The sequence below is a fragment of the Alternaria metachromatica genome (genome assembly GCF_023757995.1).
Source record: "Alternaria metachromatica strain BMP 0045 chromosome Unknown scaffold_25, whole genome shotgun sequence".
In the NCBI taxonomy this organism is placed as follows: domain Eukaryota; kingdom Fungi; phylum Ascomycota; class Dothideomycetes; order Pleosporales; family Pleosporaceae; genus Alternaria; species Alternaria metachromatica.
Window position 1 is genome coordinate 328,178 of NW_026055516.1, and position 21,602 is coordinate 349,779.

Sequence of the window (21,602 nt, forward strand, 5' to 3'; positions counted from 1 at the left end):
GCGCTAGTGGTATTCTGACAGTCGCCCATCGTAGCTTTCGTGTCTGGAGTAGTTCCTTGCTGCTGCGCGGCACGTTAGAGTAGACGGATCAGACAAAAGACAGGCGAGCTGAGCAACGAAAATTTTACGGAGCTTTGCGTTTGCGCGCAACTAGCGATGGGTCAAGCAAACGATTTATCGCAAATACACCAAAAGGGCCTAGCGGCGGTGAAGTACCGCAGTGAGCGATGAAAAGTGCGCTGACAGTCGGCTATAGTGTTTGCGGAGCACGGCAAACGCATGGTATGCTCACTGCCTTCCAGACGGTTGCCACGGCGCTACATCAGGCAAATGATCTTTTCATAACTTTGTAGGACATGACCAGTCATGTTTGGAAGGAGGACAATATCATTGGACTAGGCTAAGATCAAGGTATGCAGTATCATTCCCTACTCCAAGAAGAAAGTAGTCATACTCCTGGGCGGAACACTAGCTACAAACACTGACCCGTTAACCCCATACGTCCCAACCATCGTGTTATTGTGATCATTATCCGCCAAGTACGCATTCGCAACACCCATCGTGAAATTAGAGCCCTTGATACTAACCTCGACCCGTCTTTCATAGTGCGCCTCATTGATAACCGGGATAGCCAGCGTACCATTCGTGTTCTCAAACGCCGTAACCTTGAGATTCTCGGCAGGACTGATAGCATCAATACGAACGGATCCTGGACGTGCGAAACGGAAGTAGCCGGCGAAGGCCCAGAGACGGCGGGATACTTCGAAGGTGTTACCTCTAAGACGTACGAGGATGGCGTCGCTGCCGGTGGTGTTTCCGGGGTTGTCTTGTGCGCACCACCAGTGGAGGTAGCCGGATGTGTCGCTGTAGACGAAGGCTTGGTGCCTTTTTGCGGAGTCAGTTAGTTGTGTCAGCAGCAAGTGCTTTGTATGTATGACTTACATGTAGATCGCCCATTGTAGACCCTCCGCCAGCTGGCCAGTTGTGTCCCAGGTAGTATTGAATGGACCGCTACCGTCTGACCACTCGGTCTCCATGTTTGGCTGGCCTTGCGTATTGAAAGGTCGCTCAGGCATGCTCTGATAGTTGTGCCATGTCGCGACATCATACATCTTGCCGCCACCAGCGTGATCCAGTTCGTAAAGCAGATTGCGTTCCTGACGAGCACCAGTAGCGTCGCAGCAGGACACCTTCAAGTCCTCGCGGTACTTCTTGACGGTAGGATAAAGAACTTTGAGGAAGTCGGCAGCCTGGTATCCGTCGGAGTCCATGCTAGCGTAGGTGACGGGATTGAAGTCGGGCTCGTTGTAAGCACCGATCAAGTTGACGTTGATACCCTTCTCTTCATACAATCTTACGTACTCCACAAGATAGTCAGCGTATGCTTGTCGCCAGTCGTGCGTGCAGTTGGTTCCGCGCACGCCGCAGATCAGTCCGCCGTTGATGTCCGTGGCATCGGTCTTGAAGCAACCTGGAGCAGACCAAGCATCTGCATAAATGAACAGATCCGGGTTGGCTGTCAAGGCTTGTTGTGTGAGCTTGAGCTGGCAGCTGTCGGCGGTGGAATCGTTCGCTCCCAAGCCTGAGTAATTGGCCGGTGCTGATGGGGATGTAGGACAGCTGCCAAGAATGCCGTCCGTAGGGCTCGAGCCAACGCGGTTGCGCAAGACAGAGAGACCTCCAAGGTTCTCGTTGAATAAATAGTCGCTGACGAGCTGTTGGTTTGAAGGCGAGAGGCCTCGAGATCCGGTTTGATCGCAGGCGACACCAAAGGCTCCTGAGCAACCACCTCCGATCATCGTTTGATGTCGAACCGTAGCGTCAACGGTGACCTTAACGGGAGGCTCATTTTGTGTGTATGCCCACGGCACGGGGACATACTGAGCACAAGCTCCACCAGCATAAAGCAGTGGTAGTAGTAGTGTTGTTGCCATCGTCGCTATGTTCGAATGGCTAAGCCAATAAACGCCTGATCAAAGCCTCTCAGGCAGCTTCTTTTATACATCGTACCCAATCTGCTAATTGAAGCTACTAATACAGAACAAGACAACAGTGAATGCATTCCTATTGATGACGACGCAATGATCGCAACACACCTCTCATTTACCCAGCCGGTATGAGCTAGGGTAAACTCACTAGGGACATGGTAGTCTCCAGCCCGTCAATATTGCGGAGTGACGTGAGAATCCCCCGGGTCTCGGACGTAAGCCTTCGAATAAGACGATGCGCTAGACCAACATGTCGGAGAAGGTGGGGCTGAATTCAAGCTTTGCGGGATGGTTAGTGGGGAAAGACTTGGAGATAAGCGCGGATCGGCTGAACTATGAAAGCATGGAGATATTAGCCGGTCGACTTCTACCAGGAACTCGGTATCATCGAACGACCGGGTCGCGCGGACGGGCGACGGATATTTAAATGTGGCAGCGTGTAGCATGTATTGAGGCCTTTCGTTGGTTGATACGCCACCAAGACGAGGGCATTGCGACGGCTTAATCTCATGGGCCATGTCCATAATATATCCCATCATCTCTCAATGTACCCGACACAAGCTTATAGCTTGGATTTGACGGGCGCAAATGTGCTTCCCTGTCCTCCGCCGAGAGCTTCAACAAGCTCATCGACCTTCTCCAGCACCCATGTGCATCCTTCATCACTGACTAGCCACTTAATTCCCTCCTCTTCTCCCGCTTCGGGCTCTTGTTTCCAGGTGCCGTCTTCCCAAGCCTTCCTCAGCCCAAAGACATGACTGAGCACCTGTGGTCCGACTCCTTGTTGCGCCCTTAAACATGTGATAGCAATCAGGCTGGTTGTTATGCGGCCCACGGTCGCTCCTTCCTTGCGGGGAGGGTCGGTGAAAAGACCGCCGTATTCGCTGTTGATGATGAAGACGGGCAGATCGGGGTGTGCCTCGCCGAGTTTGTGTTCGAGTTTGGTTTCTAATGGGCGGTAGATGGCATTCCAGAGAGCGCGGCCGCGGTTGTTGATGTGCTCGACGTTGGAGGGGTCTGGGAACCGCGTAGGTTTGGTGTTTAGCTTGGAAGCGATCGACGAAGGAAGTTCGGCGCGGAAGGCGTTGAGCATGTTGATTGTGCGTGGGATCTATATGGTGTCTTAGTAAACGAAGCTGTTTGCCTGGTAAGACTAGCTACTCACGCCATTGAAGCCTATGCACTTGAGGCCAATTTCGCGCATGAATTCCGCTGTCGCAACGCCCTCACTCTCGGGTCTGGATGCAGTCGAGCTGTTGTATAGGGCGACCATGGACTCGGGCGAGTTCATCGTCATGGTCGCGGCCGTGGAAATGCCCAGCCATGACGGTCGGCCGAGTTTCCGCTCTGTTGCCTCTTCCTCTATCCGTTTGTATACAGCCTGGATCCTCGGCGGCGCGGGTACGGGGCCTGGGCGCGAGTGCGCGGCGTTGATGAGCGACTTGAGCGTCGGCGACAGCTTCGACATGGTGTGCAGATGGCCAATGGCACAAGGACAAAAGATAATGCGCAAAGATCACGAGACGAAGAATGAATGCTACGCGAACATCAATGGGTATCAAGGTGCAGTGCGCCGTTGTCTAGGCCAGAGTATTTAACGTCGACGAACATGCCATGACGCGAAGCCGACGCCGTTCCGAGGCTCCACGTTCGGCACTTCTTCAAGTCCCGGCCATCAGGTGTTGCCCGCCAAGCCATGCTCCAGAACTCACGCCACCAACGAGCAAACTAACGCCGTGCCTAGGGTCATTTGCATATAATGAAATCAAACATTAGAAGAGATGAGAGACGGGTGAGAATACTTCAAAGGAGTGGCGACTGCACAGAAGTGTTGTGAAGGTATGTAATTTTTGCAATTGCAATTGCATATAGTTAAACAAATAACTACAGGGGTTTATTGGCGCAGCGCAGAAGAATGTTTCAAGGAGTGAGGGTAAACGCTCTAGATATTGACAGTCCAGCAATCAAACACTCTCCTCCACTTTAGTTGCCTCCGCCAGAGATGGTAGCATCGAACGGCTCAGCAATAGAGACCTGACCAGCAGCCGCAGTGTCCTGATCGATGTTGTTTTGAAGCTTCGTCATTTCCTCTGCGAGCTTGTCGGCAACCGTGTCATCTCCCTGAGCTTGCTGAGCCTGAAGCTTAATGACAGTAGCCATAAGCTTCAAAACCTTGTTCTTGATCTTTCCGTTCTGTAGTAGTGTTAGTTTTGTAGCGCAGTCTATGTAAAAGAACACATACCTGGATCTGATCGGCTTCATCACCGGTAGCAGCCTCGACTGCTGGGTTGAAGGCCTGGTCCTCCGCATCGTTGGCGACTTGGTTGACTTCATTGAGGAAAGTGAGGTCCGCTGGGTCAATGTTTCCTGGGTTCTGCAAGTCGAGTGCCGAGAAGGCTGCCATAGCTTCCGCCTGCGCGTTTCCAGCCTGTCCGCCAGAGATCGAGATGTCGTTGTAAGTCGTATCGGCGAGCACTGGGCCGGCCTGGCGGGCAACCACTGCGCGCTTGTTGGCAGTAGGTGCGGCGACAGAGAACGCAGCGAGCGAAAGGATGGCGAAAGATTGGAAGTACATGGTGAATATGTATGTATAGATTATTCGAGAGAGTAAAAGTGATGGTAGGTACAGCGCAGCTGTTACGGTAGTAAAAAAGAGGGTATGAGAATCGAATCTACAGCGTCAAGCTGGATATGTTTAAAGTACTCGAAGATGATTGAAAACGCTTGATGATAGTAGGAAACTTAAGACGGCGGGTTTGCAATGCGTTCTTATACAAGTGCTCGACGAAGCGCAGCTGTACTCCAGACACACCCAAAGCAGCATGTCCGATCCTGAGGTTTCGTTCATGCCGAGCTGTTCCGCCTGAGCGCCTCTCCAGGCGCCATCTGGTACACGATCTCGGGCGTGGGGCTCTATGCGCCGACGACCAAAACACATCGACTCAGCGCCTGGTGGAATCTTCCCACGAGTAGGAGAAATCGGCCTGAAGTTACAAACGTTGCGCGTCGCCAAACAATGGATCGCGCAACCCTGCAAGGCCTGAGCGAAATGTCGTTCCTGAAAGGCGAGGCTGTGAAACCCTCTGGACGTCAGAACCTGCGACTGAGGCACCGCCGCGCATGAGCTTGGCGAAAGCTTAGCATGTACAGTACCTGTCACATTGCCAGAGGGAGTTTGGCGTCCGCGGTTTGACAGCAAAGAACGGCGCGCAGAGAAGCGATGATTACTTATGTTGGTGTTTGAGCATGGTCCGTGTTTGAGGCAGGAACGGTTGGTGTGGGGCATTGCTCCGAACTCCATGGCTTCCGCCCTCGGAGTGATTTATTGATTACTTAACAACAGCCAAAGGAACGCGAGCTTCATGCTCCGCCATCACGTCCGCTGAGCATGGCTCCCCTCTTGCGCATACGCTCCTCGATCATTCTCTTGCTGTATCCCGTCTCGTTTACACTTGAACCAGCACTGAACAGGCTCTCAGCCTTGCCGTAAACCGCCTCCGTGTACTCAATGCTCGGCGCTGAGAAGTCCATGGTGAACACACTCACACTAACACCGCCGCCAGCCACGACCCAAGTCTCGCCCGGAAGGCTTGTATCGCCATTGTACGCGGCATTGATTCCAGCAGCCAAGGGGTCCACGTTGTCCCACGTGAAGAGACCGCTTGTCTCGTTGTAGACTGCCACGTCTGTGTTGGCCTCGCCTGTGAGCCTGGTCTTAACCACTGGGGGCATGGTGCTGTTGACGAGATCGGGAATGTTGACGTTGACGCCATAACCTAGAGGCAGCACTTTCTGTCCTTCTGGTGTGTTCTTGATGAACTCGTTCACTACCTCGAAGGAGACCTTGGCAGCCAATACGGCGGGGTCCGAGGCGCTTGTTACATTAAAGTAAGGCACCGCCTTGTTACTTGCGCTGGTAGCGATCCCGGGTATCGACCGCGATACAGCAGCGAAAGTTGCGCCTACGGTTCCACTCAGACCCATTACGAAGGGACCGAGGTTTGTGCCGTAGTTCGGTCCGGCAACGAAGAGATCGGCTGTCTGATGCCAGTCGGGGTAGTAACGCGGAAGCACGTAGTCGAGCGCCACGAAGGTACACGCCGCGGGTGTGCCATCATAATACCAGATGTTCTCGTCACTTGGATCTCTGCCGACTGCTGGTGCGCCTGCAGGGATAATGTCGTACTGGGACGCAATCGTGAGGTTTGCTGACTCTGCCCAGATGACGGTGCTGCCCTTGCCGGACTGTTGCTGCGCCGGCGCGACGACGAGCACTTGATGATGGATTAGCATTGAGTACTTCATGTCAGAGAATATGGAAATAATTACCCTCATGGCCGGCATCAACAAGCAACTTGTATAGTTCTCTCAGATTTCCACTGCCAAATCCGTCATCATTGCCCATGAGGATCTTGAGCGCATCCGAGGATGAGGCGAGGCCCAGTGCTACCGCAAGGGCGGTATTCAGAGAAAAGCGCATGTCGACGATTGGCTATAGAATTGATGTGCAGGTTGTGAAGGACGTAGAAGCAGCGTAACAAGCTTCCTAGCGTCTCCTCAACTATTGAGAAACCACAGCTTATATACACCCTTTCAGAACTGACCCGGTTGAACCGATACCAAAATCCGGTTACGCCGCATACCCAGAAACTGTACCGAATCTGGCCTACATCTGGGCACCATGATGATAGTCGCTGCAGGAACAGGAACCGAATCCATGAGCGCGGAATCTCCGATATCGTGTCGAATTCTCACCTGAGTTGGGCGCACGCTCTGATTCGGTGTTGATAAAGATACGCGGAACGCCTCACAGGTGGCTAGGACGCGTTGGGAAGGAGGTATGCACGTGTCGGGATAAGATACCAGGATGCATCGGAGTACGGCGATCGCGAAGTACGCTTCGTATAGCCATGGCGAAGCAATGTTGGGGAAATACTTCGCAAGGCTTCCCCAGTGCTGGAAGGGAGATGATCAGCGATGCTGTCTGGGCGGAGGCGGAACCGAGGTTTGTGCACTAACGCGTCACCACAACCAACTTCGGAAGCGATACTTTGCATAACTAACTTGCGACGTCTACTATCACTTTTAGACACCACTCAGACACTGTAAAGTTGGCGGTGCCATTTCGCACTGTTGCATTCAGGGAAGAAAGCCTCTACATGAATAGGTTGATGACGCCCGATCGGTCAGCTGAAATAACCATGCCGTATGGCTGCTCAATCAAGGCCACGTCCATTATACGATCGACATGACCCTTCAGCAAGTACTGCTGCTGCAACGCGATGGCCCCTGATCTTGATGATTTCGCTGGTGCTTTCTTTGCTGAGGTACTTGCCCGACTGTCCCTTGCATTACCCACCTGACCGGCCGGCTGCTGTAACCTCTCCGTAATGACGATGGTATCCGGACTCGGCTGCGATGCGGTATATGCTGGTTTACCTTCGTCGGGCTCTAGGCCGCTCACCACTGTCGATGATTCTGGCCGATTGGTGTCCCAGTACCGAACTTTCCAGTCAGGGCCTGCTGTGAGAAGGAATGTGTGTTTCGATTCGCCTTTCTCGTCCGTTGCCTGTGTACATATGGCTAATGCACGAACGCCGCGGTCCGCCGTCGAGCTAGCCGTCGGTTCGACGCTGGTTGAGAAGCGGCCAAGCATACCACCAGCTTTCTCCTCGTCCAGGTCGATGAGGGTGGTGCTCTTGGTTCCAGTATCTTTGCACAGTCCCGTACGATAGACTTCTTTGCAGATGTGCTTCTCAAAGTCCCACACAGTGACCTCGCCCTGATCGCTGCCACCGCTGATATACAATCGGGTCTTTTTCAACTTGGGGAAGAAGATCTGACGGAGGCGGTGTATCGGCGAAGCACCGTGGAATACCCAAGCCTTGAGACGAAGCTTGAACCGAAGATCCCAGAGATCGAGGACACCATGTGAAGTTCCTAGCAGCAGCCAATGCGCTCTCTTATCAACGCAGAAGCACGTAGGGGTGCCGTGATCCAAAGGATTGTTGAGAGTGTAAAGCAGCTCCATGGTCCTCAAATCCAGCGCAATGACCTTTGAGGTGTCAGTAGCTAACAAGAGCACCGATCTGTTGTCTCCATTGTAGTGCTCCGACCATACTGCACAGTCGCCCTTGGGGAGTTGATACTCGCGAAGAAGTCGAGGTCGCCCGAACTTAGCAGTCCCATCATGACTCTGGATGTAGTCTACGCGGACCACATGTACGCTACCATCGTCACCCGTTGCGACAAACGAGTAAGTCTGTTCCACAAAAACTAAGCTCGTGACCTTGACATCCTCACCCAGTCTGTAAGTCTGTCGTGATCTCCGGGTAATGTTCCGCTCGAGACGTGACGTATCCCAAATCTTCACAGTCCCGTCATCTGACCCACTGATGAAGAAAGCTTGGTCAGGCGAGACTAGGATGCGCGTTACTGCAGCGGTATGCTCGCCAAAGCTCGCCACCAAGGTGCCTTCCGGTCTCCACGGTATGCCGGCTGGCGACTGATGAGCGTCTTTATACCTGATGGGCTGTCGCCTAATCGGCGATTGTATGCGAGGGCCAAACTCGATCTCATCCGTAGGAAAACGCTCCAGGAGCATGGAATCTAGAAGCTTGAGAATTGCCGGATCGTTACCTGTATAGTTATGTGCGTTCCTGAACCGAACTCTCATTGGACTCCGGTCGTATCGTTCTGTCGCGAGAGGGGAATTGGGAGGGCGGGATCGAGAGGAATCTCGAACATGAGTACCGTCGACCTTTCCGAACGCGTTGGCGGATGTAGTGCCGATCTCAGCCAAGGCTTTGTTTTCTCCTTTGCCAAGTAGTCCCAACGCGCTGCTACGATGACGAAGGCTGCTCGATAAATCTGTTGAACCGACGGAGTTTGATGGGGAAAGAGATGGTCGCGTGATCTGCAATGACCTTCTCCGCATGTCTGCCTCGGAAGGTGGTGAGCCAATATTGGAATGTACCTCGTTGGAAGAAGACATTTTCGATCGCAATGGGATCGTGATACCCCTCTCTTCGCGTATCAGTCGCCCAGCTTGACTTTCAAAATGCTCGGCTAGCCCATTAGCCTCCGTAGTTGATGCATCCAGCAGAGCGTCCTTGATCGTTCGAGGTTGAATGTGCTCCTCTGGAGCGCTGGGTTTCCTAGTCTGTTCCATGACCTGACGGACGTCTTCATCAAAGAGCACCGTCTGAGCCTTGATACCAAGGTCATTCAGTACGACAACGCTGTTGAACTTTGTGGTCGGAGCGGCGAGACCATCCGAGCGTCGGCGATTGCTCACTCTCCAAATGAACTCCCGCAGAGCAACAAGCTTGAATTCGTCTTCTGCCGTCATACCGGCGTTGCGGAGTTTTCGTAGCCACAGGTCGTCCTCTTCGTTCTTTGGTAGCCGCTGTAGTATCTTCTGGTCTAGTTCGCGCCCAGAGATTGTGGGTAGACTATCTTCTGATGACCCAAAGGTGAAGGTTTGCTGCTGCCTGGCTGCAACCCAGAATTGACCCTTCTGAGCCTGCAGCGCCCAGTTTGAGGTCATATCTAAGAGCAACCGTGACATTGGTGGCTTTAACGATTCCAAAATCCGTACTTCAGAGAACTCAGAGGGGATGACTTTAAGGTAAGGTCGGATAAGGTTGACCAGAATGCTGTGGGTATCGGCGACTGAAAGGTATCGAGAAGCAGCTGAGATAAACTGTGCAGCTGCCTCTCGAATCCATAAATTAGGATGCATTGTGAGGCGTGCAAGTATATCCACCAGTTCCCATGTCTTGGACCGCTGAAATAGACCAAGCTCTGCCATGGATGAAAGCGCTCTAATGGTCTTTTCCACTACAAACTCTTCTGGATCTGTTAGGGCCTGGACCATGAGCGGTAGAATGTAACCTTCCAAGCTAGCACCGCCAACGAAGACGGCAACGCCGACAATGCCTTCAAAGAAGGCACACTTGAGCATCCAGTCTGGGTCGTTCAGGTACGTATTGAGATGACTAAGAACGACGTCGTTGGCCCGCGGGCTTCCAAAAAAGACACACAAGTCAGAGACAGAACGTAGCATGGCTCGACGGACAGAGGCGTCACTATCGGTAAGGAGGGCTTTCGTGTGTTTCTCGAAGGCCTCTACGAGGATGCGACGATCCGAATCGAACTGGTTCCGGTGGGCGGATGAAGACATGTCATCTTCGGTTTCAGGATCCGCATTCGGCAACGATCCTTCTGCGCGTAAAGCCTGGATCATGTCCAGATACCTAGCTGCAGTAGTTGCTAGAGTACCGATACAAAACGCATACTGCATTCGAACAAGGGGACCAACGTTTGTAGAAGAGTCAGGGAGGTATGCCTCTAGACGGGGTAGGACATATTCCGGGAAGATGTAGGCGTTGATTGGAGAGACAACTTGAACCATGGCGAGTATCTGTGTCAAGGTGCGCAACGCAGCGATCTTGACCTGTTCAGACTTATCGACTAGTAATTGAGCGACGTAGGGAATCACACGGTCCAGCTTTGCTTCATCCGTTAAACGTTCGGAGAATGCCAGGAGTAACTCCAGGCCTCGAACGCGAGCGGAAGATCTAGCTGTACCTCGCAGACAGGATACAACGATGGTTAGGAAGACTAAGTTACCATCGTCGATAGCCAGGCTCCGCGCTGGAGAGGCTTGGTGTTGATAATTCGGTATGTTGACGAAGAGCGGAAAGAGCTTGGCATGAGGTTTTGGAGGGGTGAATTCAGGTTTGGTGAGTTCTTTTCCTTCCTCGTTGGACAGCAAGTGAGAAATCTTGTCGTAGTCGCTATAGATCTGGTCGATGCGCTCATCGGGCTCGCCAAGGTGTTCAGATCCGGTGGTTACTGGCTTGCGCCCTGACGATGGGTCGGTAATGGAGTACATGTACTGTTGCAGAAAGCCGTAAAAGTAAGTTGGGAAAACTTTGCCTTTCCAATGTGTCAAGTAATCTTCGGCAGTCATCCGAGAATTAGGATCCACTTGTATCATGTGTAGTATCAACTCGCGTATGCTGCTATCCTGGATCTTGCTGAGATGAGAATGCTCAGGATTGTATTCGCCTTGTCGGTATTTGAACAGCTGACTGAGAGAGAAAATGGGGGCTTCCAGAAATAGTTCAGCGATGACGCAGCCGACACTGAAGATATCCATGGCCCAGTTGACATCACCCTCGCCTTCGGGTTGCTGTCCAGCAGCTAGGAATCTCTCTGGTGCGAGGTAGCAAGTGCGACGACCGGAAAGGTCGAAATAGAAGGAAAAGTCGGCAGGGTTGTCTTCGGGTAGATGTGCTGGCTTGTATGATGATGAGAAGTCTGCAAGATACAGCCAGTTCCAAGATGTGACGAGAACGTTCTCGGTCTTGATATCGCCATGATAAATGTTTCGCGAGTGGCAGTCTCGTACGGCGCAAAGGAGCTGAAAAGATAGCCATTTCTTCTCAATCTCTTCCAAGAATGGACGCGTGCTGTAAGACGTTAGTGTGTTGGTGTAGTTGATGAAGTGTCAGATTATACCTCAAACGATCGTACAGTGAGCTGTGAATATACTGGCGCACGAGGTAACCGCAAGCTGCCGTCTCGATAACGCGGTGGTATGCAACGGCGTTGGGCACATCAGCGAGCACTTTGCGTTCGTCTTGGAACAGTCAGTCAGTCATACGTATGGAGGATGATGACTTTGTTAAACTCACGGAGTAGCCTTTTGACATGCTCTTGGAAGTCGAACTGAGCGTAAGGCTTCATCACCACTCGGGCTACAACAAGACCGTCCTTGTGGCGGGCGCGCACGGCTTTCATAAAGCGCGCCGCTCCGAGTGATTTCTCATATTGCAGATCAGCCAGCTCGGGCACGTCGATGTTGGCCGAGCCAGCCGACAGCGTAGTGAGGGAGAAGCCCTGACCCATGATGATGGTCGATGTGCGAGCGTGGTTGTGGTGCCAGGGTGTGGAGCTATATCAAGGCGCCGCGACGAACATGTTGGAAGGGGCGATGCAGATCTCGCGCCGCAGCTGTTGGAGCTGTATTCACTGCTAGATGGTGTCGTGTCAGACGAAGCCGAACACGCACCTGGGAAATGTCGAGATGTACGACGGGCGCGTCAGGTGCAGCATCCCAGGTCATCTTCACCTGTCGCGCTCGCCTCGGCACTAGTTCCGAAGCGGAAAGGTGTCCCGCAGCCCACCCCATGCCGCGCCTGGCAACACGTAATTGTCGTCTCTCTGCGAACACACGACCTGCATGGCGGACACGAAAGAGCACGTCGTCTTCTTCCACCCCGACCTGGGCATCGGCGGGGCGGAGCGCTTGGTCATCGATGCCGCGGTTGGCCTGCAGAACCGCGGGCACAAAGTGACCATCTTCACATCGCACTGCGACCCGGCCCACTGCTTCGATGAGGCGCGCGATGGTAAGCCTCTACTCAGCACCTCGGAACCACGCACCGCTTCTGCCTGGCCTCGCAGCTGAGACCTGACGCGATCCAAAGGAACTCTCGACGTGCGCGTGCGCGGCAACACCCTCGTCCCCGCCGCCTTCCTCGGCCGCTTCGCCATCCTCTGCGCCATCCTGCGCCAGGTGCACTTGATCCTCCAGATCGCCCTGTTTACCGAAGAGCTCCCCAAGCTCGCGCCTTCCTCGTTCTTCGTCGACCAGCTCAGCGCCGGCATCCCGCTCCTGCGACTGCTACAGCCACGCCCGCGCGTCATCTTCTATTGCCATTTCCCCGACAAACTACTTGCGAAGAAAGGTGGCCTACTAAAGACATTGTACCGCGGACCCTTCGATTGGCTGGAGAGCTGGAGCACAGGGTGCAGCGACACCATTGTCGTCAACAGCAACTTCACCAAGAGCATCTTTAGCGAGGCTTTCCCCACCCTGAAACATCGCGAGCCTGGCGTCGTATATCCTTGTGTAGACATCAACGCAGGCGGGTCGGTCGAGGAGGTTACCCCGCTGTGGAAGGACAAGAAGGTGCTCCTCAGCATCAACCGTTTCGAGAAGAAGAAGGATGTAGCGCTGGCCATCAGAGCATTTGCCGGGCTATCGCCCAAAGAACGCGAGGATGCGCGGCTTGTAATCGCAGGTGGATATGACCCCAAGGTGGCCGAGAACGTCTCTACATATACCGAGCTATGTGAACTCGCAGACTCTCTCAAGCTGAAGCACGCGACTGCTAAGACTGTCATCACCGCCCAGGCCATCCCTGACGACATCTCGGTCCTCTTCCTCCATTCCGTCCCGAACGCGTTCAAGGCCACGCTACTATCTACCTCGCGCCTTCTCGTATACACCCCACTACATGAACACTTCGGCATCGTACCACTAGAAGCAATGTTAGTAGGCACACCGGTCCTGGCTGCCAACGAGGGCGGGCCCACCGAGACAGTCATCAGCGGGCAGACGGGTTGGCTGCGAGACGTTACCAAAGTGCATGACTGGACCGAAGTTATGCGCATTGCCCTTGAAGATGGCGAGGGCGAAGAACGGCTCAGAGAGATGGGTAAGTGGGGTAGGGAGAGAGTCATCGCCGAGTTCTCGAAAGAGAAGTTGGCTGAACGACTAGAGACGGAAATCAAAAATATGAAATCGAAGAGCATGCGCCCGCCGCTCATGCCATTTGCTGCTGTCATACTGGCTGTAGGCCTGATGGGCGCTCTGGCTGCGGCGAGCATGGTACTAGCTCTGAAACAGTAGATACATGATCTTCAGAGGAAGAATATCATTACATGTCAACTACGTAAACTACTTCTTCGCGGCCTTGACACTGGGCACTTCGTCGTCCTTCTCAAAGATATCCGGCAAAGGCCCAATGGGCGTAATCTGGAACTTGTTGATCTGACCATGGCTCTTTGTGTAATGCTTCTTGATGTGCTCAAAGTCTGTGGTTTTTTTGAAAGCGGGGTAGTCCTGTTCCGCTCCTGTCAGTAAGAGTGGCCGACAATAATCCTCGAAGGAGGGACTGTGAGGCTTAAGGAAAACATACCCAGTATAGATGGCGCATCCACTTGTGAAGGTGCGGATACCCCGATCTGATATCGCGAATATTGCACTTGAAGTGCTGGACATATACGGGATCGAAGCGGATGATCGTGGTGAAAAGCCGGACATCGGCCTCCGTTACGTGCGGGCTCGACAGTAGGTATGGTGTGGAAGACTGGGCCATGGATTCTTCCAGACGATCAAGAGACTTGAAAAGCTGTGTCACGGCCTTTGTGTATGCCTCCTCAGTGCTGCGGTCTCGTTAGTCAATGCTACTCAACATCATGTGAGCGATTTAGTGTAACCTACGTAGCGAATCCTGACTTGTAAACACCGTTGTTCACATCGTTGTACACCCAGTCGTTCATGGCCTCGATGTCCTTCTGGAAGTCCTTGGGGAACAGATCTACCTTCCTGTACTTCTCCTCAACGAGATCGTCAAATTCCGTGTACAGCATCCTTATAATTTCCGCACTCTCATTGCTGACGATCTTCTTGGCCTTCTTGTCGTACAGCGTGGGGACCGTGAAGCGTCCCTCGTAGTCTGGGTTCTGTTCAAAGTAGATGTCACGGAGATGCGTGTATCCTTCATGAAGCGGATCCGGTGTGGTGTTACCCGAGACCTTTTCGCCAGAAGCTGCGAATCGCCAGCCCTTCTCTGCCATGTGCCAGTGGACGCTGTTGTAGGAGATGATGTCCTCGAGGCCCTTGAGGTGGCGCACGATGAGTGTGCGGTGGGCCCAGGGACAGGCGTAGGAGACATAGAGATGGTATCGACCTTTCTCAGGTGGGAATTCGGCATCAGGCTTGTTCTGGATCCAGTTCCTGAAGACGGATGTTTGGCGCTTGAACTCGCCGCTCTTGTCACCAGGTTTAACCTTTTTCTATAGTCAGTATGCTGGTGCAAACCCCAATATGCACTAAAACTGTTTGCAAAGCTGGATAACAACTTCAATATCACTTACCCAGTCAAGGATAGATCCCTTCCCATCCTTAGTATCTTGTTGGGGTGCTTTGTCCATGGCTGCGCGACTTGGAGTAGTGCAAAATGACCGAGTATATCTTATTGAGATTGGAGAACACTTTGTGATTGTCCTGAGTCGCAAAGCGCGTGAGAACATAGAACTGCAATTGGAACTCCCAGAGATGCGTCGCGGCTATATAGCTGTCATTGAAAGCAAGCAGCTGGACGATGGTGGAGACGTCATAGCTTCCTCTGGTTCCGATTTGGTGGGGCGTGGCGTGACAAAGCGCTTCGCGATGGAATTCCGCGTTACTACGATATGAGCAATCACATTGTAGGGTTACCAAGACATTTAGCAAGGCTCGAGATATGGAATAAACAATCACATAGGGAGGAAGACACAGTATTCGGGGGTATCTAGTGTTTTTGCAAGTTCGTCCAAATATATACACGTGTAGGATGCCGTCCAGGAAATCGTTGCGCCTGAGCCGTTGTAAACGCAGTGACCTTCCCAAATTCTCAATGCTACAAACGCCGAGAACTGATCATTGTTCCATGATGCGCCTCAAAGCAGGGCGGCACCAACATTTCCCAATGTCTGCTTCGTCACTTCGTCCCTGACCTGTCCAACCTTCTTCGCCGAGTCGAGAATGGCGCCTTCGATGGCCTTGAGCGCTTCCACCAGCTCACGACGCTGATCACGTGGTGCGCTTCGACTACCGGTCAATTGCTGAGCCTTCTCCACGGTGCCGGCCTCCATCGTTCGCAGGTGGGTCTCGATCTCGCGAATCTGGCGCTGGTAAACGTCTAGAGTACGGCCGAGCTCATCGGTGCGGCGGTTGAAGTAACCCATGAGGTCGACAGGCTTGGTCGGATCGTCATCGTCCAGAGCACTGGTTGCAGGTGTCTTTGCGCTCGACGCTGTGAGGTTGGCGTTGTTGCGGTAGTGGAACTGCGCCGGTAGTCGCTGATTCTCGATAGCACGAAAGCTGAGTGTCGCGTCGTCGGCATCCTTCTTGACGAGACTTTTCAGGTGCGCAATGTTGGCGGAATCGTTGTCCAGGCCGACTTCAACGGTGGAAAGGAACGTCTCGATGTAGGCCACGTCAGGCGCAATGGTGTCAATCTCTTTCTCACTGCCAGGGAGGGCCTCGCGGATCTGGCTGCAGAAGTTGACCTTGCGCTGGATGCCCTCATCGAACTGCTGGATGATGTTTTGCAGTTCGGGGTGCAGGTCGTTGAAACGCGTGGTTCCTCGTATCGAGTCGAGGGTCATCTGAACGGGCTGCGCGCTTGATGCCATCTGGTTCCCTCCCAGAGTAGAGCCACCGAGCGTATTCGACCTGTTCTGTGTGTTCATGCTGCCACCGAACAAAGTATTCTGCTGCTGGGGCTGAGCTTGCTGTTGAGTCGAACCGAAGAGGGAAGGGGCCGATGTTTGATTTTGCTGGGTGGAGGCGTTGTTCCCGAATAAGGAGGGTGTTGTTGTCTGCTGTGTGGACGAGGCGCTAGGACTTTCAGTTAGCTTGTGTCACCGCGAACAGCCACGGTCACTTACAACAGTGATGGCTTCGATTGAGCGCCGCCGAAGAGGCCACCGGATTGGGGTGTGCTTTGGGGCTGGCCCTGTGAAGTTCCGCCTAATGCGCCGCCGAAGAGCCCTCCGCTCTGTGGTTGTGTTGATTGCGCGGTGGATGAGCCGAAGAGCCCTCCGCTCGCAGGCGCCGTTGTCGCAGGCTTGTTCAGGTTGCCAAACAGGCCGCCACTTGCAGGCTGCGAAGTCTGAGCCTGAGCTTGGCCGCCGAAGAGCGAGCCCGACTGTGCTTGTTGCGGTTGCTGGGCAGACCCAAAGAGCCCACCGCTGCTCTGGGGCTGGCTGGCCTGCTGGCCTTGGTTCGCATTGTTGCCACTGGTATCGTCAGTCTAATGCATCGAACAGTCGCAATTGCCATGTAGGCTGAATCGCGTGCACTCGAAATGGTAGTAGCAGAGGCTGCTGCCCCAGAGAGCGCTTGGTACAGAGTGTGGGAAGACGTACAAGAGACCACCACCACCGCCAGTATTGATACTCAGCGAGTTTGATCGCCCAAAGCCCGCCATTCTGTTCCAGTCTCCTTCGTTATTCTGCGTCTAACTCGTCGTCTGTTTGCAATCGTTCACGATGGCTGCGCAGGTGCAAAGTCGCGGCGTGGCTCCACTTTCTCGAGCTGGGAAACTCGAGGAGGTTATAGCGAGCGTTGAAGAACACGACGCGTGGAAATGCGCGTGGTTGACAGTGCAGAAGATGGGTCGGTATGTGAAGGACAATGCCTGCGTCTGTTTGGCGGCGCGCCAGCAACAGCACAGGCCAAAACGCGTGCAGTCTACTCGGCTAATCATTCCCTCATCCAGCAACTCAAAGAAGCTCACGTTCACTACCACAGGCTTCGTCACTACAAAAGCCGTATAGCAAGCGGATCCCACACGCGAATTGCGTGGCAACTCAAACACTCGCAAAAAGACGAAACAGAGGCTTGAGCGAGCGCGAGCAATTGTGCAGGCACTAGAAAGAGTTGGATACACAGTAATCCCTTGGGAGGGCTCACTTACTACGGGCGCGCCATTTAGCTGGTGGACCGGAAAGAACGACACCATGGCAGACGAATCCGACGACGATCTCTATGGCGACGAGACAGCCGCGCAGCAGACCAACGAGGCAAAAAAAGAGGATGACAACTCCAGCGGTGATGAGCCAATGGACGAAGAGTCAGGCGATGAAGAAGACAGCGACTCGGTATGCCGCACAAGAACCCCACAAAGAGCTTGCGCCAGTTCTAACGAAGCTGTAGGACATCGACATCATAATCGAGAAGGCGCCAGCACCCGCCAAACCCACAGCGTAAGCTTCTATTGAGCTCCGAGCCTCAGATTTCTGCCGTCACTACAGCTACTGACATGTCCGTCCAGCGCGCAAGCACCCCAAGAATCCAAAGCCATAAAGATCGAAGCACCGCCCACCTCTTCGACCACGCCCTCGCAACAAGTACCCCCAAAGACCGTTCCCACAACCGGCGGCACTGTCCCTCAACTGTCCGCCTCAGCCCTCTCAGGCACCGCCTTCCCTGCGCAACGCACCTCGACCATCGATGTCAATGGGAACCCCGTCTACCCACCACAAGGCAAAGAGATTCTTAGCGTAGACATCGATGCCGACCTAGCGGAAGAGCAAAAGATCTGGCGCCGACCCGGTGAGGACCAGTCAGACTACTTCAACTACGGCTTCGACGAGTTCACGTGGGAGTTGTATCGCCAAAGACAAGTCAGTATGGCCAACACACTGCAGGGTCAGAAGAACGACATGGCACAAATGCAGGCGATGATGGGTGGTGCGCCGATGCCTGGTATGCCTGGAATGCCTGGCATGGGCGGTGGTCCGCAGGGTAACGGAGGGCCGGGTGGTGCGCCGCCGACAGGCCCGGGAGGAGGAGGAGGCGGTGGTGGTGGCGGCGGCGGCGGTGCTATGGGACCTGGAGGCATGAACGAACAGCAAATGCAGATGATGATGCAAGAGATGATGCAGCAAGGCATGGATCCCAGTCAGATGGACTTTGCGTCCTTTATGCAGATGGCAGGTCAGGGCATGGGTGGCTTCCCCGGTGGACCTGGAGGTCAGCAAGGCGGAGGTTTCCAGCAGGGTCATCAAGGCGGTGGTGGCAGAGGAGGACGCGGTGGCAGGGGAAGAGGGTGGTAACCAAGAAGCCATCAGGACATGTCTCGTCGGGACGGCAGGATAATGTAGGCTCGAGATACGATGGTACACGGCATCACGGCGTTCTGAGTATATTACTACGATACCATGGGTGGGAAACGCCTTCTGGCGCAAAGCAGTCTGTTTCAATTCTTACAGATCAATCTACTTCCGACTCAAGCGCTTCAGTGCCGTGCTCTGATCACTCTTATGGTATCACCAGGCCTTCCCTATAACCATTGCACGTTGGCGCGTTCCTTCGAAGCCTCATGCAGTGCGTGCAGAATCCTCCCGTGCGTTACTGTGCTTGCGTGCCCTTTCTTCCTCATGCACGCGCAGCGCTTTGCACAGTTGTGACATGTGGTACCCATATCATGCGTGCGTTTTCATCCTCGTCAAGATTTCAGGACAGTACAGCGCCTATGTCTCCATGGGTTCTCCTCCCTCGAGGATATGTGCTGGTATCCGACCTTCCGCAAAGTCCTTCTCCAGCCTCGCCATCTCGGCCAAGCTGCTTGCATTGAGGATGGCAGCGCGCATGCGCTTCTTCTCTTCGTCGGTGTAGATGCGCTCTTTGCCCGAGTCGGCACCGTTCGCGTACGAGGGGACGACGAAGCCCTTGGACTTGTTGCTCGAGATCTGGGGGAAGTTAATCAGATAGAACATGAAGACGGTCGTGGTACGAACCTGGTTTGCAAGTTCTGTAGGCTCCTCGACAGTTCCGAACAGTTCCTTGGCCTTCTTTCGCTCAATATCCCGCACCTTGCTGAAGTCTAGGAAGCGCACAGTCGGACAGCGCCAGATGACCCAATACCGGTAGTTCTATGTCATGTTAGCATGCTGCGCATAATAGCCTCCGTCATGCGATCCTGAGCCGGCCAAATCGCAACGAGTGGCTCACCCTGCACCGTTTCTGATCCTCAGGCTCAAGTTTGCTTGCACCATTAGGCTCAAACGTTCATGGCTCAACAAGGTCAGGCACATACCTCTTTGCTTGTGACAGGGTTCCCCATCAATGACAGGTATACCAGTTGCTTGAAACCCGCCAGCGGATCCAAGTCGGCCAGCTCCGCGATCCTGTTCTTGGTAAGGACCAGTGTGCGCAGGTTTGGTATGCTCGACGAGAGGTTGGGTTGGATGTTGGAGATGCGGTTTTGGGCGAGGAAGAGCGTTCGGAGACGAGGTTGAAGAGGGAAGTTGCCGAGCTGTGCGATGTCGTTGTCGGTGAGATCTATGGCGTCGTTGTCCTGTCATGTTGTCAGTATAGCGATCCATGTTCGGAGCAATGATGCAACTTACTCGCGCTGCTCCCATGTTCTCAATCGCGGAAATCTTGTGACCTAGATTATACGATATTGATATCAACTCAGCTCTCAAGTGTAGCATCTGCTCTTTTCAACGCACCTCGCAGATCGAGTTCACGCTCCGTGAGACAGTTGATGAAGGACAGGGAATTGTTGATGAGGTCTGTTGTTAACCTCATGGTGGCGGTAGTCCGTGGTGTATACTGGCTTAAGTAAGTGGTTTAAGGTATGCGCCGCGAGCCAGAGTATCGTTGAGTATCTTGCGCGGAGTTGCCAAAGTTGGTCGCGTAGCTAGAGCTCCATCTCTTGAAATTCATAGAGCGCCAAGACCTTCCCCGCTAGCGTCACACTCACTTGCTCGTCGCCTGGGCACGTGCCTACACCTTCCTCTACAATCTTCTAAGGTTGCTACTTAGGTAGGAGAGCACCGCAATTCCATGCTTCAATAACACTGTCTGTTTGTCATCTCTGTGGGGAAGATCGTAATTGGGCAGAATTACGGCATGTACGAACTCCCAGAAATCCAACACCGCTTCAAGCTCCCAGAGAAACAACCCAGTCCCTAACAAAAGAAAACGACATCCTCTTATCACAGCTTGAACAATTTTCCAATATCCGAGGTTGTACAGTCTGCTCCTATCACTCATCCACCCATGCTGCTGCTGTCTACAGTCCTTGAAGCCTTCTACCGCTAACACATTAGCCACATCTCGATATCACACAAGGCTGGACTATGAAATCAGCAGCCACGTTGCCTAATCTTATCTCTTTGGGAACCGGTGAGGAGACCGTCTCTCTCTACTATCTCACTGTCAATATGCATTTTCTTCTTCTCATCCATTGGCTATTCCCTGCCGCCCCGTCTGCGATTGGGCCGTCTCATCCGGTGAACCTGCACGGCATCAAGACCACTCGTGTATGCAGCCTGGTGGTTGTAATTTTTTCAAAAGGCTGTATCATGATATAGTTTCGCTGCCCGAAACCACCTTCTTTCTGATCTAGTTTTCCACATTTCGAGTCGATTCAACATGCCGCTATGCTGGTGCGGCGAACGAGCCAGAGGCACTGGAACCCGATGCGAGCGACATCGACACACATACAACTACAACAGTGATTCCACAGATATCAGTAGCGTACGTCGTCACATTGGCACACGCGCTCGTCATCCTCGCGCTCATTTTGCCGACGACATCAACCCACACGCGCGTTATGATCCTAGCCAGGCTCTCATGCCTTATACAAATCATGACAATGGCTACATCTCCACCGCACAATCGAATGGTCTAGCACATTCTGTTGTTCAAGTTCTTGAGACCTCGAGCCACACCCATGCCATCGCAATGGCAGAGTTTTCAATCACACCATCTACGGGCACATACTCTTTTTCAGCCAGGGCAAATCTCGAACGCGAACAGTGCACCGTCTGTCTTCAATGGTTCCCCAATGGCTACAAGCTCGAATGCCATCAACAGGAGTTCCCGATCGGTTGCGAGGAGTGTAGGATCTGTCTGAGGCGCGACAACATCGCATGGCATGCCGACACTGAAAAACACAACCGATGTTTCGTGAGAGGGTGTGAGAGTGACTACAGAAGGTTTGGAAATTGGAAAAGTCGCTTTGTGGAGAG

The 21,602-nt window shown here is 53.4% G+C and overlaps 10 protein-coding genes across 10 annotated transcripts; 2 read left to right on the plus strand and 8 right to left on the minus strand.

The window, feature by feature from the left end:
• Positions 1-428: 428 nt before the first annotated feature.
• Positions 429-1,934, minus strand: J4E83_008597 (uncharacterized protein; the record flags this gene model as incomplete). Its single annotated transcript, XM_049335493.1, has 2 exons — positions 429-885; positions 943-1,934. 2 exons carry the CDS (start codon positions 1,932-1,934, stop codon positions 429-431), a joined length of 1,449 nt encoding a protein of 482 aa, XP_049185500.1.
• Positions 1,935-2,550: 616 nt separating this feature from the next.
• Positions 2,551-3,456, minus strand: ALG3_2 (dolichyl-P-Man:Man(5)GlcNAc(2)-PP-dolichol alpha-1,3-mannosyltransferase; the record flags this gene model as incomplete). The annotated part of the gene is made up of 2 exons (XM_049335494.1): positions 2,551-3,099; positions 3,154-3,456. The coding sequence occupies 2 exons, from the start codon at positions 3,454-3,456 to the stop codon at positions 2,551-2,553; spliced, it is 852 nt and encodes a 283-aa protein (XP_049185501.1).
• Positions 3,457-3,971: 515 nt separating this feature from the next.
• Positions 3,972-4,563, minus strand: J4E83_008599 (uncharacterized protein; the record flags this gene model as incomplete). Its single annotated transcript, XM_049335495.1, has 2 exons — positions 3,972-4,181; positions 4,231-4,563. The coding sequence occupies 2 exons, from the start codon at positions 4,561-4,563 to the stop codon at positions 3,972-3,974; spliced, it is 543 nt and encodes a 180-aa protein (XP_049185502.1).
• Positions 4,564-5,348: 785 nt separating this feature from the next.
• J4E83_008600 (uncharacterized protein) lies at positions 5,349-6,468 on the minus strand (the record flags this gene model as incomplete). The annotated part of the gene is made up of 2 exons (XM_049335496.1): positions 5,349-6,262; positions 6,318-6,468. The coding sequence occupies 2 exons, from the start codon at positions 6,466-6,468 to the stop codon at positions 5,349-5,351; spliced, it is 1,065 nt and encodes a 354-aa protein (XP_049185503.1).
• A 675-nt stretch (positions 6,469-7,143) lies between these two features.
• Positions 7,144-11,906, minus strand: J4E83_008601 (uncharacterized protein; the record flags this gene model as incomplete). The annotated part of the gene is made up of 3 exons (XM_049335497.1): positions 7,144-11,467; positions 11,517-11,637; positions 11,693-11,906. 3 exons carry the CDS (start codon positions 11,904-11,906, stop codon positions 7,144-7,146), a joined length of 4,659 nt encoding a protein of 1,552 aa, XP_049185504.1.
• A 334-nt stretch (positions 11,907-12,240) lies between these two features.
• ALG2 (Alpha-1,3-mannosyltransferase-like protein) lies at positions 12,241-13,695 on the plus strand (the record flags this gene model as incomplete). The annotated part of the gene is made up of 2 exons (XM_049335498.1): positions 12,241-12,409; positions 12,488-13,695. The coding sequence occupies 2 exons, from the start codon at positions 12,241-12,243 to the stop codon at positions 13,693-13,695; spliced, it is 1,377 nt and encodes a 458-aa protein (XP_049185505.1).
• A 48-nt stretch (positions 13,696-13,743) lies between these two features.
• J4E83_008603 (uncharacterized protein) lies at positions 13,744-15,002 on the minus strand (the record flags this gene model as incomplete). The annotated part of the gene is made up of 4 exons (XM_049335499.1): positions 13,744-13,908; positions 13,985-14,231; positions 14,290-14,864; positions 14,946-15,002. The coding sequence occupies 4 exons, from the start codon at positions 15,000-15,002 to the stop codon at positions 13,744-13,746; spliced, it is 1,044 nt and encodes a 347-aa protein (XP_049185506.1).
• Positions 15,003-15,509: 507 nt separating this feature from the next.
• J4E83_008604 (uncharacterized protein) lies at positions 15,510-17,044 on the minus strand (the record flags this gene model as incomplete). Its single annotated transcript, XM_049335500.1, has 3 exons — positions 15,510-16,452; positions 16,503-16,853; positions 16,983-17,044. 3 exons carry the CDS (start codon positions 17,042-17,044, stop codon positions 15,510-15,512), a joined length of 1,356 nt encoding a protein of 451 aa, XP_049185507.1.
• Positions 17,045-17,576: 532 nt separating this feature from the next.
• J4E83_008605 (uncharacterized protein) lies at positions 17,577-18,674 on the plus strand (the record flags this gene model as incomplete). Its single annotated transcript, XM_049335501.1, has 3 exons — positions 17,577-17,717; positions 17,773-17,822; positions 17,891-18,674. 3 exons carry the CDS (start codon positions 17,577-17,579, stop codon positions 18,672-18,674), a joined length of 975 nt encoding a protein of 324 aa, XP_049185508.1.
• Positions 18,675-19,091: 417 nt separating this feature from the next.
• On the minus strand, positions 19,092-20,154 carry J4E83_008606 (uncharacterized protein; the record flags this gene model as incomplete). Its single annotated transcript, XM_049335502.1, has 5 exons — positions 19,092-19,310; positions 19,359-19,493; positions 19,658-19,918; positions 19,971-20,011; positions 20,076-20,154. The coding sequence occupies 5 exons, from the start codon at positions 20,152-20,154 to the stop codon at positions 19,092-19,094; spliced, it is 735 nt and encodes a 244-aa protein (XP_049185509.1).
• Positions 20,155-21,602: the final 1,448 nt, after the last annotated feature.